The sequence below is a fragment of the Macaca nemestrina genome, chromosome 1 (genome assembly GCF_043159975.1).
Source record: "Macaca nemestrina isolate mMacNem1 chromosome 1, mMacNem.hap1, whole genome shotgun sequence".
In the NCBI taxonomy this organism is placed as follows: Eukaryota; Metazoa; Chordata; class Mammalia; order Primates; family Cercopithecidae; genus Macaca; species Macaca nemestrina.
The window spans coordinates 70,111,844-70,131,291 of NC_092125.1; the positions used below are offsets into that span (position 1 = coordinate 70,111,844).

General features: G+C 39.4%; 1 protein-coding gene across 4 annotated transcripts in view; it reads right to left on the bottom strand.

Annotated features, from left to right (window-relative positions):
- Nucleotides 1-949: 949 nt before the first annotated feature.
- The window catches only part of LOC105493560 (integrator complex subunit 7), a 94,056-nt gene continuing 75,557 nt past the window's right edge, over nucleotides 950-19,448 (bottom strand). For 3 of the 4 annotated variants that reach the window (XM_011761295.2, XM_011761294.2, XM_011761296.3), the window contains 4 exons: nucleotides 13,393-13,525; nucleotides 6,850-6,948; nucleotides 5,038-5,223; nucleotides 950-2,372 (listed from right to left, as the gene is read on the bottom strand). In XM_011761295.2, the coding sequence (XP_011759597.1) occupies nucleotides 2,085-2,372; nucleotides 5,038-5,223; nucleotides 6,850-6,948; nucleotides 13,393-13,525 (706 nt within the window). In that variant the 3' untranslated portion in view covers nucleotides 950-2,084. Of the gene's footprint in view, nucleotides 2,373-5,037; nucleotides 5,224-6,117; nucleotides 6,271-6,849; nucleotides 6,949-13,392; nucleotides 13,526-19,448 lie in introns of those variants that run through there. The other variant, XR_011613933.1, reaches the window with a different exon arrangement.

Genomic DNA, 19,448 nt, shown 5'->3' on the forward strand with positions numbered 1-19,448 from the left:
TGAATCACTGGAACCTGGGAGGCGGAGGTTGCAGTGAGCTGAGATTGCACCACTGCACTCCTGCCTGGGCAACAGAGCGAGACTCTGTCTCCAAAAAAAAAAAAAAAAAAAAAAAATTCTCTTCTGAGTTTGCCAGGAGCCCGTAATACACCAAGTTAAAAAGTTCATAAACACAGCTATCAAAAACCTATCTTTTAAGAATGTAACATTTGGGAAGTTCTCAAAGGGAAATGATGGCTTACAAGATTTGCTTCTTTTTTGGGGGAAATCTACCTTGAATGGCACCAGAAGCTTGAAATCCACATTGTAAACTTTAATCCTGAAAATAGCCGCTTAATTACAAATAAAAAAGATCTTCCGCAGTTTAAGAAATGTTTTTGTTTGTTTTTAGTCTTTCAGTCACTTGATAATACAACTCTAGGCCGCAATCCAGAAAACCAGTCTAATTCAGTCACTTCATAGACAAAAAAACCCCTAAGATGTACAGAGGTAAAGTGACTTGCTTGGTCACACAGCTAATTCATCAGAACAAAGAGTGAAACCCAGGCTTTCGGATTCAGCTGTTTCCACACCTGCTAAAAGAACAAGGGGTTCTGCACACGTCTTCTGCACTGCTCTGGCAATCTTTCCTAAGCACGTGTTCCCAGATGCTGAGATGACTGTGCAGGTTGCGTGAACCGCATACAACTGGGCTGCAACTAAAGAGATGTCATTCACAGTGGACGCCGTAGATCTGTACACATTTTATGAGAATGTTCTGGCTCTTAGCAGCACAATGGGTTGTGCTCATGAAAGCAAGCAATCTTGGAGAGACCCAAGTTGTGATTCACTTCTCAGTCCCAGAGGCCACATGACAAGAAAAAAAAAACAAAACTTTTTATTTTTTAACTCAGACTCCATTCTCCTTTGAATTAATGTTGACATATAAGAGAAAAAGGCAAAACACAAGCAAAGAAACTGAGATATTTATTTAAAAAGGAAATTCCAGGGAAAGTACCCTGCATTACCTTAGGAGCTGCATCCGGCCAAATTACTTATAGCATCAATATCTGCAACCGTATGATCCCTGATGTTTAGAAATCGTGACCCTGAAGCCCTAAATGATCCCCAATCAAAAAGCAGTTAAGTTATATCTAGCATACTGTGTTAAGAAAGTCTATTTTATCATGGTTTTCAACCAGTATTAAAATAGGAAAAAAAAGCAGTTTTCTGGCTAACCAGAAAACTCTGTTCCCTGAGCATCTCAACAAACTGAGCCTGTGTTATAAAGAGACTGCTCTCTCTAAACAATCAAGTCTAGCATAACTCATCAAGTAGAAACCAAACCAATCACCAACCAAAGGAAAAGATCCACCCCTTCTAACTTAAAACATTAAAGATACTAAATGAGTGATTTTTTTCACTTTTGGAAATAATGTGAAATGTCTGTATTACACAGAGTTGCAGACACATTAGAAAAAACCAAATTAATCTTTAATGTTCTATGAAATTGCTAGCTGCTCTTTGTTTCAATAAATATGAAAATAATAAATTAAGATTGCTTTAGCACAGGAAGAGATAGATAGACACGTGGTTGAAACAATACAGCAGGATGTTTCAATACTGCTACACTGTGGGCTTTCATAATCCAGAAGGCTGGATGTTGTAGGGAGCACTTTCAAGTCCATCTACAGAAGGACTCAGGTTCTGCTACCATGGATAAACCTTGTAGTGACTGGTCAGAACTTCTCAATGAACAGCTCAGAATCCTAGGTCTAAGCCAGGCAGCAAATGATGTATTTTGGAGGAGTAGTGGTCAAATTTATCAATTCAATGATCTCAACATGTGACTATTCCTGAAAGAAAAAGAAAAAGCTTGGCAACAGAAAAAACAGTAATGACAAAACAAAACAATCTTCTGGCCAGGAGCCCAATTATTTTTCAGACAAAATTTTTAAGAAAACAAAATTTTTCCAGAATATTCCATTACAAAAATCAATGAATAAATGAATTACACTGTAACTTTCATACATATTCCATATGAAAAAGCAAACTGCTTCTGGCAATTTGATCTCTTGAAAGTCTGCCGTGCATGCATTCCATGGTTAAAACCGTGTGTAGGCATTGCGCTGCTGCTGCTGCTGTAATGGCTGCTGGGCTTGCTGCTGCTGTAAGCGAATTTGCTGGGAATAAGGGTCTTCCAGGGATTTTACAAATATGGTAGTTCTGGGACCAGTCTTCCATACTATACCATTGGCATCTTTCACAGAAGATTCCACTGTAATGTTGTGTGTTCCAAGGATAGCAAAGTTCAACAGAAATTGAGTACTGAAGTAATCATTATGAGGTTCAACCCTTTGCTCCATCTCATTGGTCATGTTGTCAATGGGTATCTGGAATGAAACAATTGTTAAATAACAACAATGGCTAACATTTATTCAGTACTTACTATGAGTTAGGCCCTGTTCTAAGAGCTTATTTAGACCATGCAGACAATCAAAAAGGAGGTACTGCTATCATCCTTGCTTCACAGATGAGGAGTCTGAGGCAGACAGGTGATTTCTCCAAAGTCACATGATTAGTGAATGGAGTAGGAATCTGAACACAGGCAGGCTACCTCCAGGGCCTACACTCTGAACTATTAAGTGATGCTCCTCACTATCCTTGAGTAGAATGAGCTCCCAGGGCTGTTTACAGCCCCTTCACATGCTGGGCTTTCTTCCTTGCTTACTCAACCCCATCTCTAAATCCCTATCTTCCTTGAGACTGTGAAGAGATATTCTGAAGAAATAGGATGAAATCACCTGTTCCAGAGAGTTTAAAATCTAAGAGACTGAAAAAGAACAAAACACTAAGCAAATGTAAGTTAGGTTCCCCCCCATCCAGTTGGTCTGATTTTTATTACTTAATGTAGTGATTCCTTACTGTTTTAATAAATTAACTGAACAATTTGCACATTGCTCATTTAATAATCAGTGTCTTGTTCAGACTGGAAGTACAATATGTTATAAAACACAGATTTACAGGCTCATTCATTTAGCCAGACATTCATGCTTTTGTTCTTCAAAGACCAGAATAAAACCTGCGGACGTACTCTTACCTGTACCCAAGATGAAACATGTCAAGAGATAGATTTCTCCTGAGAATGCAAATAAAGGTGATCTTAATGTGTATTTGACCAGATTGCTCTAGGTTTATGTGTGTGTTTCTGTGGTGTAATTAATTATATAAACGTGCCCTGCAGCTTTGCGTCTCAAGGAGCAGTTATCATGTCACTTTTCCAGAGACATTTACCTGTAACATTAATGAACTGACCTCACCAACCAATTCAAGGTCTTAGAATTATTTATAGTACAGGTACTTTTTCACATTTAGCCTTTGTATAGTTTTTATTTCCCTAAAGAATATGCCTACCAAAGAACTTCCTTAAAAGGACCAGAAATAGGCCTAGGGAACCTGATCACCCTGAATGGATGGCTGCATTTTAAGCTGCAAACTCACTGTGAATAACATGGCAAAGTAATCATATTATACGGCTTATTATATCAGCTTCCTGACTTTAATCAATGCCTCTTGAGAGGTAAGTCAACAAGCAGAAGACCATAGCTTCTAGGTTTAAATGTCATTTTCTTAATAGAAGATATTATACGCAAGGAACAAAGAGAATCATGGTTACTACTGTTTCAAATTCAAAGTGAAGAGAGAGCTGCAGACAGGGATAAATTGTGTAAATTCTCATTACAACCTTCTGTGACAGCAGATACCCAATTTTAACAGTTGTACTCTAAATATAGTAAATAATTTTTTCATCATTCACAAATTATTGAGTGGCTACATAAGGTACCATGCAGTATGGCATAGATGTCAAAACAGGAAAAGAGGAGAATGAAGGCTGAGCCATGTCAGAGTGCCAAAGTGAGAGGAACTTGCCATAGTTAAGAAAGTAGTAATGGCTTAAGAAAGTAATAATAGTTTAGAACCAGACCTTCCACTGGCTTTTTAACCTAAAACCACCAAAGATAATAAAATGCTCTCTTTTTATACCTTCACTGATAACCCGCCTTCCACGCTACGCCACAATAAACCTAAACACAGCCAATCTGGGCATCTGAATAACTTTGCTGCTACAACTGTGGACTTGGTCCCTTGCTCCATTTACTGTGGATAAACCACCAAGGAATTGGAAATGAATGTCTAAAGCAAGGAACATTCTTTATTTGGAACATTGGCATTTCATGGGTACAGATTCAGTATCTTAGCTCTGGCTAACAATGTAAGCCTGATTCAGGTTATTACTTACCTATATCCTGAGTTCTCAAGGCAGCAAATCCCTAGGGTTACACTCTTAAAAAAAGATTTTACTTTATCTGACCATTTTTTAGAAATGCTATATACTTTTTTTAAATGATAAAATTTACTTAAAATGGAGAAAACTACATAGATGTGTATTTTTTTGTGGGGAGGGATTGGGTGGGTTAGGGAGACGCTTGTTTTTTCAACTTCTGACATTTGAAGGGACCTCTTGATGTGCGAGGGGCCTTTCATTACATTAATTTCCTGGCCTAGCGGGGAGGAGGGAGGAGGTGAGTCTTGCTGATGGGTGAGTTTCTGGGCAGGAACCAGACATGGGAAGGTAAGCCCTTGCTCTTTCTCTTCTGCTTTGGGCACCCGAGTTCTCTGTGCCCTGCCATAAATTTTATAGGGGCAGGCTCCCATATGTACTGACTGAGGCTGGGTGAAAAAATCCAATTCAGGGGTCTAAGGTTAGAAAGTCCTTGCTGCCAGGCATCGGAGTTAGGTTTTCCCACAGCTCTAACAGTAATAAAACTCATATTTTGATCTTTGCCTGGATGCTTCGTCCCTATTAACTGGTTCAGGGAGAGAAAAAAGAAGTGTTTATCAACCCCTTCCAGCCCCAATGTGGGCTTTTAATTTATGTCCATCTGATCCCTTTGGAGGTATAACTGCAATCTGTTTAACCATGAAAAACACTGGAAAACTTCCATCAATGAGCTCATATAAAATCTGTATCACAATTCTGCCTCTCTCCTAAATTACCTTGTAGTCTTGTCCGGATTTACTCTGCAGTGTGGAAGAAACATTCAGACAGACAGACTGAATTTTGCGAAAGAGTCCTGGTTTAGATCCGTGCTGAACCACTCCCTCTACCTTTAGCGCCAGCTGCTGGTTATTCTGGACAGCAATGGGCTCTGCAGGGTTCCGGGGCGATGGTGACAGAGCAAGCTGGAATGCCAACACTCAAATAAATGCCAACAACCAAGAGCAAGCTTCCTTTTGACAAACATGTCTGTGCTAATCACTGGTTACAGGTTAACAGAATCGATTGTGCACTCCCCTACCCCCACATGACCTGACTGTGCCGAGAAAAGACAGATGTACCTTTAAAGTGCCTCCTTCTAAACATCACTGTGGTTTTCATCTCAAACCTCAGTTCTACTTGAGGATGATAGAGAACTAGAGAAAAGCAAAGGCACTGTTCTCCCAATTTTTGTGGTGAGGCATTTCTTTGACAATGAACCACTTCTAGTAGGGAAATGCATTGTATCAATTTTCATTACCTAAGAGCTGCTGTCTCTTTGGTCTTAGGTAAATTTAAGTAAACTAAATTCAAATGTAAATGAACTTAAAGTTCCAGGATTATCTACACAGCGAAGTCACTGTGCTATAAAAAAGTCAATACCCACAAATGAATCAAATGACATTTTTTAACCTCTCATTAGTTTTTTTTCAAAAATGTATTAAAAATCCCAAATACGCATCAATTAAAGAAAGCTCAAGTCTTGCTAAATGAAAAGATGGAAGAAATTTGAGTCTTTCTGATAATGCTGTTGAACTACTAAACTAATCAACCCTGGAGACATCCTACTTTAGGACTTCTTATCTAGATCGTCAGTCTTCCTCATTATTCCAGTCATTTTGAAATGGAATGCTTTGTTATTTGTAATCAAAAGCATCTGCATGGATGTAAAAGTTTACTGAAGACATTAACTAACAGGGATAATCTAGGAAATCTCTTAGAAGTGACAATTTTCTCCCTTTTCCAACAATTTTTTTGAATCAAAAATAGCTTTTGAATTGTGAGTGGCTTAAATATTTCAAAATACTAATTCTACTCACTGGTTAGCGCCTCAAAATATGTTACTGAAAGGCAGAAGTACTTTGGAAGTAGAACTGGTGACACTTTACTGGACCTGATTCATTCTAAGTTGGGTCTGAATAGACTCAGCTCAAGATTCTTGCAGGCTACTGTGATATATCACTAATTTATTCCTGGAGGTAAGAGGCAAACAACAGAGCTCCAGTTACCTAAATGCCTGTCTCATAGCATTTGGCACTGACAATTAAAAAGGGAGAGAGTTTAACTCTCAAATCCATTCCTTTCATCCAACCCTTGATAAAGGAGAGAAATGGCTTACAACTAGGTTTTATCAAAACCAAAGGTAGGCCAGGCACAGTGGCTCATGCCTGTAATCCGAGTGCTTTGGGAGGCAGAGGTGGGTGGATCACTTGAGGTCAGGAGTTCCTGACCAGCCTGGCCAACATGGTGCAACCCCATCTTTATCAAAAATACAAAAATTAGCTGGGTGTGGTGGCGGATGCCTGTAATCCCAGCTCCTCGGGAGGCTGAGGCAGGAGAACTGCTTGAACCTAGAGGTTCCGGTGAGCCAAGATCACACCACTGTACTCCAGCCCAGGTGACAGGGCGAGGCTCTGTCTCAAAAAACAAAACAAAACAAAAAAACCAATAAACCAAAGGTAACACACTGAAGTGTAGCTATGTCCTACATAATCTTCAGAAGACACCTGGTTTTAAAACCTATATTAACCTTAGTATTCTTCCTGTATTACCTTGATGCTGGTAGACTGTAGTTTCTGGAAAAAATATCTCTGGAAAGAAAGAGGAACTTTCAGCAAAGCAATGATGGCATTGCAGAGGCATGCTGTATGCTGAGGGAAAAAAAGAAACTAAATCAAATAAAAATAAATTTTCAAATTTCATCAACAAGTGGTACATTCAGTATAAAACTACAAATGCCCATATAATTACAAATGTACATACCAATCAAGAAGTAGGCATCACATCCAGGAACTGTGCATACATACTAAATCATTCATGTCATCAATCACAATTACAGATTTTTACTTTATTGTGAAGTATATTCAATAAAATATAAGTGACAAAAATGAGAAAATCCACAGTCCTCAAGGCCAAGCAATAGGAAAATTCCACATTTCTACAGCACTCAGAAATATCAGTATATTATTAAACAAATATATTAGATGCTAAAATACAGAGTAACTATCACATGGCAAAGTATGATAAACAGTATGGTAAAGAAGCCCGAGCGTTTTGCAGGACCTTGGCTTTGAGCTGGCTCATTCTTTCATTAGGTGGCTTCTTTGTCTCTATGGCCACCGGTCCTCAGAGTAAGCAATGGTGGAAACTTAGTCGAATTCAGATGAAAGAGGACTATATAGTCGGAGAATCCGGAAACTCTAACAAAATACCTTATTTCTCAAATCTGCTTCACACATTTAACTGAGTTTTGAAAATCCCAGCATGACTGCAGAGGTACAGAAACACTGCAGAGAATATTTTGAGCCTTAATGAAAGTGGTCATAAAATCAGAATTTAAGTGTTCAACGATATTTTAAAGATTACCCAGTCTAATCTTCAATTTTGCTGATGACACAGGTCACACAGATAGGTAATAGAACAAGCTGGGACTAGAATCTAGGTTGCCTGACTCTTCAGTGATTTTCTTCTGTATCACCAATGATTTGCCAACTTAATAGAAGAAAACTGAAAGTATCATAAGAACAGAACCAGAACCATTCCTGCTTGGTCTACTATCCCTTCCTCAGTCTACTCCGGTCTCAGTGGCCTCCTAAGGCACAACAGTGAGGCAGCACTCCTTTCGCGGGGGCACTAGCTGCGGGGGGTCTGTTCCTGCAGACCCGATTCAGCAACGGATGAATGAAGTACACTGACACCCAGATATTCTGCTCTGCCAGTCCAGCTGAGGGTCCCAGCTGCTTACAGGCTCCTGCTGAGTCCTGTTAACAGCTGTGACTGGTCCCTGATCAGCTAGTCAGACTCGCATTTATTCAGTAAGATTAATTAACAAAAGCTTGAGTCAACACCATTAGAGGGAAATTGACATTGTGGACTTCTGAGTAAAAGGCACTTAAGCACCCATGGTACATCAAAGGTTAGTCTTTACATGAGTAAACAAGCTAGCTACGTAAACTACTCTGCCTTTCTTTATTACTATTCTAATTTGTTTAACTAAAGGTAAAGGGATCAGGTGGCCTTCAGTCAGATCTATTACTGAAGTCATACAAACTTCTCAGCCTTCCAAGAAGATTTGTGTCTATTTCTATAACTATCTCTAATATTTTTCCCACCAGCCTGATTGAAACCCAACACCACAGGTTGAAAACTGCTGCATGCACCATGTGGTATGCTGTCTGTCCCTCTAAGCTCCTGCTTTCAAACAGAATGTCACCTAGTTGCTCATGCTGTAAATATTTTTTTTTTCTTTTTTTAAGTTGGGTGTTAAGGCTAAAAGCCAGAAAAATCCATTCCTTATTGGGTTCAGGCAGTTGAACATTTTGTGCCCAATAGGCTCATAGTACAAATGCCAGGTCTATTACCTGAGATGATTACAACACAGATTTAAAGACACTGGTTCTATTTTTTCAGATTCAACTGTTAAAATAGCATTAATCAGCTTCCTGCAACAAGTAATTTGGAAAGTATTTGCAGGGACATCCACCTTTGGTGGACCTCTGATGCCACACTAGTGTTTAAGGAGAGAAACATCTTTGAAGGGTGGACTCAGAGGACCACAAGGGACTTCAGGCTGTTTTCAGGCAGAAAGTCACCATTTTGCCTTTTAAAAGAATGGTGCAGATTTTGCAATACTCCCTTGGAAAAGTGTGGAGTGCCTCTGAGGTCAACAGCCCCTTGGGTATTGACCTCCATAGGTATATTAGCAGACCACTATTAAGATGTCTGGAGATGTAAATTACATATCATAATCAGAAAGACGTTAATTTTTTTTTTTTTTTTTTGCTTTTTGATTTTTTTGAGACGGAGTCTCGCTCTGTTACCCAGGCTGGAATGCAGTGGTGCGATCTCGGCTCACTGCAAGCTCTGCCTCCTGGGTTCATGCCATTCTCCTGCATCAGCCTCCCAAGTAGCTGGGATTACAGGCACATGCCACCACGCCCGGCTAACTTTTGTATTTTTAGTAGAGACAGGGTTTCACCATGTTGGTCAGGCTGATCTCAAACTCCTGACCTCGTGATCCACCCGCATTGGCCTCCCGAAGTGCTGGGATTGCGGACAGGAGGCACCGTGCCTGGCCAACGCTCTCTTAATTGTCAATCCAATGGATACTTCTCAGTCTTTGTATTTTCTGACATTTCTGTGGCACCTGATAATGCTTTTCCTTCCATGAAATTCCACCTAATAGTCCATACCCTTATTTCTGATTGACTTTAAACCTTCTATGTGCAGATGACCTTACATGTATCCCAGCTCATCTTTCTTCCAACTCCAACGTATTTACTATCCAACTGCCTAAAGACAACAACGTGTTTGAAAATAAAACCTTCATCTTCTATCACCTCTCTATATTCTATCAGTAAAGGATCAATCAGTTGTGTAACTGATCACTGAAGCTGGAAACCTGGAAGGCATGCCTCCATCATCTCATGTCTAGTTTAAAAAAAAAAAAAAAGGGCCGGGTGTGGTGGCTCACGCCTGTAATCCCAGCACTTTGGGAGGCCAAGGCGGGCGGATCACGAGGTCAGGAGATTGAGACCATCCTGGCGAACACGATGAAACCCCGTCTCTACTAAAAACACACAAAAAATTAGCTGGGCGTGGTGGCGGGCGCCTGTAGTCCCAGCTACTGGGGAGGCTAAGGCAGGAGAATGGTGTGAACCCGGGAGGCGGCGGAGCTTGTAGTGAGCGGAGATCGTGCCACTGCAATCCAGCCTGGCCGACAGAGCGAGACTCTGTCTCAAAAAAAACCAAAAAACAAAAAAAACACACTCAGCCTTGAAAATATTTTCACTAAGTATCTCTCATATATATCTGTTTTTCTCATTCCTACTGACATTTTAGTAATTTGTTCCTTACTTTGGATTACTGAAAAAGCCTTGTAGTCATTCTTCTTTCCTCTAATTTCACACCCTACCAGCCATTTCCTGTTTTGCTTCTATATGATAATATACAATCTATATTAAGCACTTCTCTCTCCCACCCATTTACAATTTCTAAGAAGCCCCCCAGTGCCTAAGGACAAAGTCCAAACTCCTTAATACTGTGTTCAAAGCCTTCTGTCACCTGGCCGCTGGCTACCTCTCTGATTTCATCTCTCTAATCCCTAGCCTGTATGTTACATTGCAGTAATAACAAACTGTTCCTAGAAGACACCATGCTATTTCATGCCTCTGCTTTTGAACATGTTTTCTGCCTGAGATTCCCAACCCCTTCTTATCTGCCTGGAAAACTCATATACAAATACATCTTCCCTCTCAACTGCACCACCAATCCATTTTCCCTATCTTTTGACGTGAACTACTCTTTTTTGTTCTACATCTCTACATTGTGCAGAATTCTATTAATGCACATACACTGTATTGTGTTTATTTGTTATAAAATCTTTCTTTCAGCTGGGTGCGGTGGCTCACACCTGTAACCCCAGCACTTTGGGAGGCTGAGGCGGGTGGATCACGAGGTCAGGAGATCGAGACCACCCTGGCTAACACGGTGAAACCCTGTCTCTACTAAAAATACAAAAAATTAGCTGGGCATGGTGGCGGGCACCTGTGGTCCCAGCTATTCGGGAGACTGAGGCAGTAGAATGGCGTGAACCCAGGAGGCAGAGCTTGCAGTGAGCCGAGATCGCGCCACTGCACTCCAGCCTGGGCGACAGAGCGAGACTCTGTCTCAAAAAAAAAAAAAAAAATCTTTCTTTCTTAAGACTATGGACAACTTGAGGGAAGATCCCATGTCTGTCATTTTTCTATCCCTAGGATCCCAAAAGTACTTGTTGAACTGAATCTGGAGGCTCAGACAGTAACAAATCTATAAAATACAATTTGAAAATACAGAAAAAGAGAATTTATTTATTTATTTATTTGAGATGAAGTTTCACTCTTGTCGCCCAGGTTGGAGTGCAATGGCGTGATCTCGACTCACGGCAACCTCCACCTCCCGTGTTCAAGCAATTCTCCTGCCTCAGCCTCCCAGGTAGCTGGGATTACAGGCGCTTGCCATCATGCCCTGCTAATTTTTGTAGTTTTAGTACAGATGGGGTCTTACCATGTTGGGCAGGCTGGTCTTGAACTCCTGACCTCAGGTGATCCGCCCACCTTTGCCTCCCAAAGTGCTGAGATTACAGGCATGAACCACCATGCCCGACTGGGAAATGTTTTATTAACCACTCCTTATATGACAGCACTGTGCTAGGCAATGAGCATTATTTCATTTAAACCTCACAGTAATCCTATGACGCAGGCATGTTTTCTACTTCATATAAAAGGATGTTAAGTAATGTGACTAAAGTCACAGAACTGCTGAGCGGAATGCCAGAATTTGAACCTAGTTCTGAATGAGCATAGGGCCCTTTTCTCTGTACTGTCTTCTGCTGGGCAGAAAATTCCCATTCCATTATATTCAATTCCATCAAAACCAAGTTTCTGTTTATCATCTATTTCATTTTTTAGGATGGAGCTTAGAGGAATATGAAAATAACCACTGTCTCACACAGATGTGTGTATTTCTTTCAAAGATTGTCTTTACACTCTCTCTTAGCAAACAATGTCACTGTCAAACAGCTGTCAATTCGGTTCAGTAAATACTATTGACAATTTTACATGGAAAGCAGTATGTCAAGGGAATTGCCCCTCTTTAGATCTAACCTAACTCTTTAACGACACATCCTATTTATTCTAAAATACTTGATAAAGCAAGAAAGTACAGAATGAGAAGAGAAGCAGAAGAGAACTCTCCAAGGGGTAAAGTTCAAAGGCTGGGAATTGTGGACTGAATGTTTGTGTTCCCCCAAATTCGTATGTGAAAGCTGTAACCCCCAAGGTCATGGCATTTGGAGGTGGGCCCCCATGATGGGATGAGTGTTCCTCTGTTCTTTTTCTTTTTTTTGAGACAGAGTCCTCGCTCTGTTGTCCGGGCTGGAGTGCAGTGGCATGATCTCGGTTCACTGCAACCTCTGACACCCGATTCAAATGATTTTCCTGCCTTAGCCTCCTGAGTAGCTGGGATTACAGGTATGCGCCACCATGCCCAGCTAATTTTTGCATTTTTAGTAGACACAGGGTTTCACCATGTTAGTTACGCTGGTCTCAAACTCCCGACCTCGTGATCTGCCCGCCTCGCCCTCCAAAGTGCTGGGATTATAGGCGTGAGCCACTGCACCCGGCTGGGATGAGTGTTCTCCCAGAAGAGGAAGAGTGACCCGAGCTCTCGATCTCTCCCTACCATGTGAAGACACAGTGAGAAGGTGGCTGCCACCAGGGCCAGGAAGAAAGCCCTCACCAGGAACCGAATCTGCCGGCACCTTGATCCTGGACTTCCCTGACTCCAGAACTGTGAGAAATAAATGTCTGTTGTTTAAGGCACCAAGCCTATGGCATTTGTTATAAAACCTGAGCAGAGTCACTAGGGAATGGTCAGACAGGGAGGAGAAAATTTGGGTGAGAATGTGTCAGCCTGTCCTATGACTGGTAAATCAGGGGAGAAGATTTAATAAAGGGTGAGCACTCTGAGAATTTCTTAGGAAGTGCCAAAGGCAGCAGAAATTCAGCAGGCTAAAGGCTGAAGAGTATACTGAAAGACATTACTGTCATCACCTGGTAGGAAATGATTCATTGCCAGTCAGACAACAAGCCCAGTTCTTCCTGTTTCAATTGGCCAGTGGTTCTCCCAACCATGGCAGCATGACAGAATCACCTGACTGCATGTAAAACTACTAATGCCTGGGCCCCAATTCCAGAAATTCAGAGTTAACTGGTCAGGGGTGAGGCCTGTATATTCATGTATTCTTTATAAAAAGCCCTCAAATGATTCTAATGTGTAGCCTGGGTTGAGAATTATTGTACTTTAGTTAAATTGTTAAAAAAAGAAAAAAGTTTTATTTGTATTCTGTAGCAGCTAGAGATGTGGTAAGTGCTTTCATGGATTATCTCATTTACTCCCCACTACAATGCTGTGATGTCGGTATTAACCCTGTTTTATAGATAAGGAAACAGGCACAGAAAGGTTAATTTGTTGAACTCACAGAGTTAGTAAGCGCCATAGATATATGAAAACCCACATCCATACAATAAAAGCTCAATAAAACAAATGCCACTTGCCATATAAGAAACAGGGGTATACTTCCGATTGAGTGATTCTACCTCCTCCAAGACATGATTATATACAGACATCATTCTTCTTTCATATTCACTATCAGCATGGGCTGTTCCAGTAGATCCATATTCCTGGAAACTGAAGTAAAGGTCAATATTCATTAATCCATCAAAATAGCATGGCTATTTAATACCTACATGTATCAGGTACTTTCAAATATTTTCATTTAATTTTTAAAATCATGAAGTTATTTCCATTTATAGGTGAGAAAATTGAGGCTAGGAGAGGGTAAGTAGTTTGCCTACAGTCATACAGCTAGTAAATGGCAAACCAGAATTCAAACCCAGGTCTGACTTCAAGTTATGTAATTCTTAATCTCTTTGGTTGCCAGGAAATATGACAGTGTTTTACTGCCATAGGTGAAAGAGACATAAAGACATCTGAAAAGGGGACTATCAATAAAGCCAGCAGATAGGTGCCAAACTATCAATAAAGATATATAATAACAGGTTAGATACATAAATAACAGGTTAGAACATGGAGGAATGTCACAGAAGAAAATAGTCTTGAACATATCAGTAGGTGAGTAAGACAGGTAAACTCTGGAGAGATGGAAAGTACAGGACATTCATGGCTAGAGATATGGCATGAATCTAAAGCATGGAGATGAAACGCACAGGCATGTTCAGAAGACAGTTTGGATACACAGCATGGCGGGATAAGTTTAACCTAGATTTCTTCCTTTTTCTTCTACTGCTTCGAACCCCTGCAAATTTCTGAAAATATTTCTAAGTGAAAAAAGGCATTTCTAACTAAACTTTTAAAAATACAATGTAGGTAATTTAAATATGCTGGGCATAACACTACTCTTATTATTCCCTACTATCATTTTAATGCCTACTATGTAGAAGGCATTTCAGCCAGCTATTTTATATATATTAGTTCATTTAATCTTCACAACTACTCTGGGAAACAGGCCTCATTATCTACCTATAGTTTATGCATACATACATGGCTCACTGGGATGATATACATTCACAGAGCTAGGAGTGACTGGTAAGGGATTCATGTTCACATTTGCTGGGCTCCAAAGCTCTGTTTCCTGCTCTTTACTATATCTTAAGTTCTATTAAGACAAGAACCGAAGCTCATTTGTATGATGGACTTTAAGGACAACTAAACTACATAAAAGACTTCCATTTTTTTGCTAACAAAACAATTCCATTTCTGGCGGTAGGCAACCACAGATTTGCTTTTTATCTCTGTAAATGAGATTTGTTTCCTAATAGTTCATATAAATAGAGCCATACAATACATACTCTTTTGTGTATGGTGTGGGGTAAGGAAGATTATTTTTTCCCTTTTATATATTTAGTTGTTCTAGCACAATCTGTTGAAAAGACTATTCTTTTCCCATACAATTATCTTGGCATCTTTGGCAAAAATCAATTGACTACGTGAGTATCTATTTCCGGACTCTCCGTCCTACCCTTAAGCCATCATCACATTGTCTTAATTACTGTAGTTTTATATTAAGTCTTGAAACCAGTAGTTAAGTCTTCCCACTTTAGTTTTTCTCATTTATTTTGCAATATGGTGAAGTACTTAAATTGATTTTCTAATGTTAACCCAACCTTGCATTCCTGGGATAAACCCTATTTAGTCTTAATGTATTATATTTACATATATTGTTGGACTGAACTTTTGTTAAAAATTTTTGTCTATGCTAATGAAGAGTATTTAAATTTGTCCTATTCATCTAAGCAAATTTCTTTGCACAAAGTTATTCTTTCCTTATTATGCTTTTAATATCTGTTAAGATTTGTATTGATGCCATCATTTTATTTCTACTATTAGTGATTATTTTTTCTTGCTCAGACTAGTTTTATCAATTTTATTAATCTTTTCAAAGAACCAGCTTCTGGTTTCACTGATTTTCTCTACTGGCTTCTTTCACAGCATGTTTTTGAGGGCACTCATGGTTTCTGTATGACTTGCTGAATGATCAACAGGTCATTCATCTTCATTACTAAGTAGCATTTCATTTGTGGATATACTACAATTTATTTACCCATCAGCCTACTGAGAGACACTTGGATTTCTCCAGATTTGTTATTATGAATAAAAATGCTATGAACATTTGTGTATATGTCTGTGTGGAAACATGTTTTCCTTTCTCTTGGGTAAAATAGTAGGAGTAGAATTGGTGGTCATATGATAAATGTATGTTTAACTTTATATGACATTGTCAAACAGTTTTCCAAGTGGCTATATCATTTTGTATTCCCAACAACGTATTAGTATGAATTCAAGCTCCTCCACATCTTCACCAACGTAGGGTATTGAAGGTCTTTTTAATCTTAGCTGTTCTAGTGGGAGTATTATCTCATTGTGTTTTTAATTTCCCTAATGACTACTAATGTCAAGCACCTTTTCATGTGCCTATTGGGTATTAACATATTTTCTTTTTTGAAGTGTCCAAAACTCTTATCAGTTTTTTTTTTTGAGACAGAGTCTCGCTCTGTCGCCCAGGCTGGAGTGCAGTGGCACAGTCTCGGCTCACTGCAAGCTCCACCTCCCGGGTTCACGCCATTCTCTTGTCTCAGCCTCCTGAGTAGCTGGGACTACAGGCGCCCGCCACCACGCCTGGCTAATTTTTTGTATTTTTAGTGGAGACAGAGTTTCACCGTGTTAGCCAGGATGGTCTCGATCTCCTGACCTCGTGATCTACCTGCCTCGGCCTCCTAAAGTGCTGGGATTACAGGCGTGAGCCACCACGCCCTATCCTCTTATCAGTTTTAAAAAATTGGATTGTCAGCTGGGCATGGTGGCTCATGCTTATAATCCCAGCACTTTGGGAGGCCGAGGCGGGTGAATCACCTGAGGTCGGGAGTTTGAGACCAGCCTGGCCACTATGGTGAAACCTCAACTCTACTAAAAATACAAAAATTAGCTGGGCATGGTGACGCATGTCTGTAATCCCAGCTACTCGGGAGGCTGAGACAGGAGAATCGCTTGAACTCGGGAGGTGGAGGTTGCAGTGAGCCAAGATCGCGCCATTGCACTCCAGTCTGGATGACAGAGAGTCCATCTCAAAAAAAAAAAAAGAAAAAAATCGGATTGTCGAGTTGTGTGGTGTTCTTAATAAAACAATGTCTAATAAAAGTCTTTTGATAGAATATGTTTTGAAAATATTTTCTTGCTGTCCATAACCTTTTCCATTTTTTAAATGACATATTAACAAAAGCAGATTTAAAAGTTTAAATCCAATTCTGCAAATTTTTCTCTTATGGTAACTGCTGTTTGTGTCCTAAGAAATCATGACCAACCTCAAGATCATGAAGAGGTTTTCCAATGTAGTCTTCTAGAAAGTCTGGAGTTTTATATTTTGGTCTATGATTCATTTGGAATTAATTTTTGTGTACACTGTGAGGTAAGGTTAAATTTTTTCCACTATATACATATCTAGTTATTTGTTTCTAATTCACTGATAACAGTCTTTCTTATTTGCATCTTTCTAATTATTCTGGGTTTAATTCGCTTTCTTTTCCTCACTTCATAAAGTAGAAACTGGGATTATTGATCTTAAACTTTCTTTTATACATATAAGCATTTAAATCTATAAATTTCTCCATAAGTTCTTCTTATCCCACAGGTTAGCTGCATCCCACAAGTTTCATGGTATGTTCTCATTTTCATTCAGCTTAACATGTTTTCTAATTTCCTTTGTAATTTCTTGACCTACTGGATTTAGAAATGTTGTTTAATTTCTAAATACTTGGAAATTTTTCAGAAATCTTCTTTTCTAATTTAATTATATCAGATAACATATTATTTTATTTCAATGCTTTAGTATTTATTGAGACTTGTTTTAAGGCCCAGCATACGGTTTATCTTGGTAAATGTTCCAAATGCACTTGAAAAGATGTATGCTGCTGCAGATGCTGTATAAATGTCAATTAGGTAAAGTTGGTTGACAGTATAGTTCAAGTTGCTCTATAAATTACCTAGAAGGAAGTGGTGAAATCTCCAACTACAACTGTAGATTTGTGTATTTCTCTTTCAATTCTGTCAGTTTTTTCTTTATATATTTGGAAGACCTGTTAGTAGGTCCATAATACTGAGGATTATGTCTTCTGGATGAATTGATCCTTTAATCATGAAGTGTACTTCTTTCTCACTGGCAACAGCCCCTATCTTAAAGTATACTTTGTATAATATTCATATGGCCACTACAGCTTTCTTAGGAGGGTTTGCATGTTATGTTATATCCTTTTCCATCTTTTTATTTACTGTTAACCTATGTCTTTACATTCAAAATGGATTTCTTGTAGTAAGCATATAGTTGCATTTTGCTTTTTTTTTTTTTTGAGACAGAGTCTTGCTCTGTCACCCAGGCTGTAGTGCAGTGGCTCTATCTCGGCTCACTGCAACCTCCGTCTCCCAGGTTCAAGTGATTCTCCTGCCTCAGCCTCCCGAGTAGCTGGGACTACAGGCGCATGCCACCATGCCCAGCTAATTTTTTTTGTATTTTTAGTAGAGACAGGGTTTCACCATACTGACCAGGCTGGTCTCGAACTCCTGACCTTGTGATCTGACCCCCTCGGCCTCCAAAATTGCTGGGATTACAGGCATGAGTCACTGCACCTGGCCGCATTTTGCTTTTTAAATCCAGTCTATCTTTATTTAGAGTAAGACCATATATATTTACTGGTATGACTGGATTTAAGGGTACCATCTTTTGATTTGTTTTCTACTTTTTCTATCTGTTTCTGTTCCTGTTTTCCTCTTTCTCTGGTCTCTTTTGGATTAACTAAGTATTTTAGTATTACACTTTATGGCTCTACTGGCTTGTTTTATTTCTTGGTGGCTGCTCTAGAGTTTAAAATATTCACCCTCAGTTTATCAGAAGTTACTATCAAAAGATATACTACTAAATGTAAGATTCTTACTACTATATCCCCCTGTTGTCTTACTTCATATATTTTACTTCTATATGTTATAAACTCCTAAACATCATTTTTGCTATAAATGGTCAATTATCTTTTTAAAAATTGAAAGAAATTTACCATTTGTAATCCTCCTTATTCAGTTTTGTAGGTCTGAGTTTCTATCAGAAATAATTTTCCTTCAGCCTAAAGAACTTCCTTTAACATTTCTTGTAGTACAGACCTGCTGATGGCATTTATCAGATTTTTTTTCTGAAAATGTCTTAATTTAACCTTAATTTATTGAACGGTATTTTTCCTGAATATAGAATTATAGGTTAACATTTTTTTTTCCAGGACTTTAAAGATGTTGCTCCAATTGTCTTTTGGCTTGCAATATTTCTGATGAGAAATCAGTAGACATTCTGATCTTTCTTCCCTTCTAAATATTTTCTTCCCTTTTAAATAATACCTTCTCTTTAAAAAAATTTTCCCTTTATCATTGGTTTCCAGCAATTTCACTGTTACGTGTGCCTTGCTCTAATTTTATGTTTTCGCTGCTAGAGGTTCATTAAGCTTCTTGGCTCTGTGGGTTTATATGTTTAATTAAATATAAAAGACTTTTAGTCATTTAAATATTTTTCTGTTCCCCCTTTCCCTCTTTCTAGGATTCCAGTTACATGCATATTAGTCTAAATGACATTACTCCACGGGCCAGCTTTGACTCTTCATTTTTTCAGCCTTTTTTCTTCCTCTGTTCCAATTTGGGTAGAGAAATTTAAACTGCTTTGTTGATTATATTCTCTTTGAGGGAACTGATATTGGAATCTCAGGCCTTACTAGATTGAAATTATAGATAATGTAAATGTAAGAGCTGGGCAAGATGGCGGACTAGACGCAGCCTGGTGGAACAGCTGCCACCAAGGGACCAGGACGACTGGTCCTCTCCTAACAGATATTTAGAGGGAAGAAACTAAGGGTGGACAGAGGAAAGACACAGAAGCTGGGCTGAAGGGGAGGAAGCTGGGAGGGACCCCTGCATGGGGATATCGCACCAGGGGAACAGTGACTTGAACTGGCAAAAAACAACCAGCTACTGCAACGGGCCTCTGGAATCCTGGCAGGAGGAGATT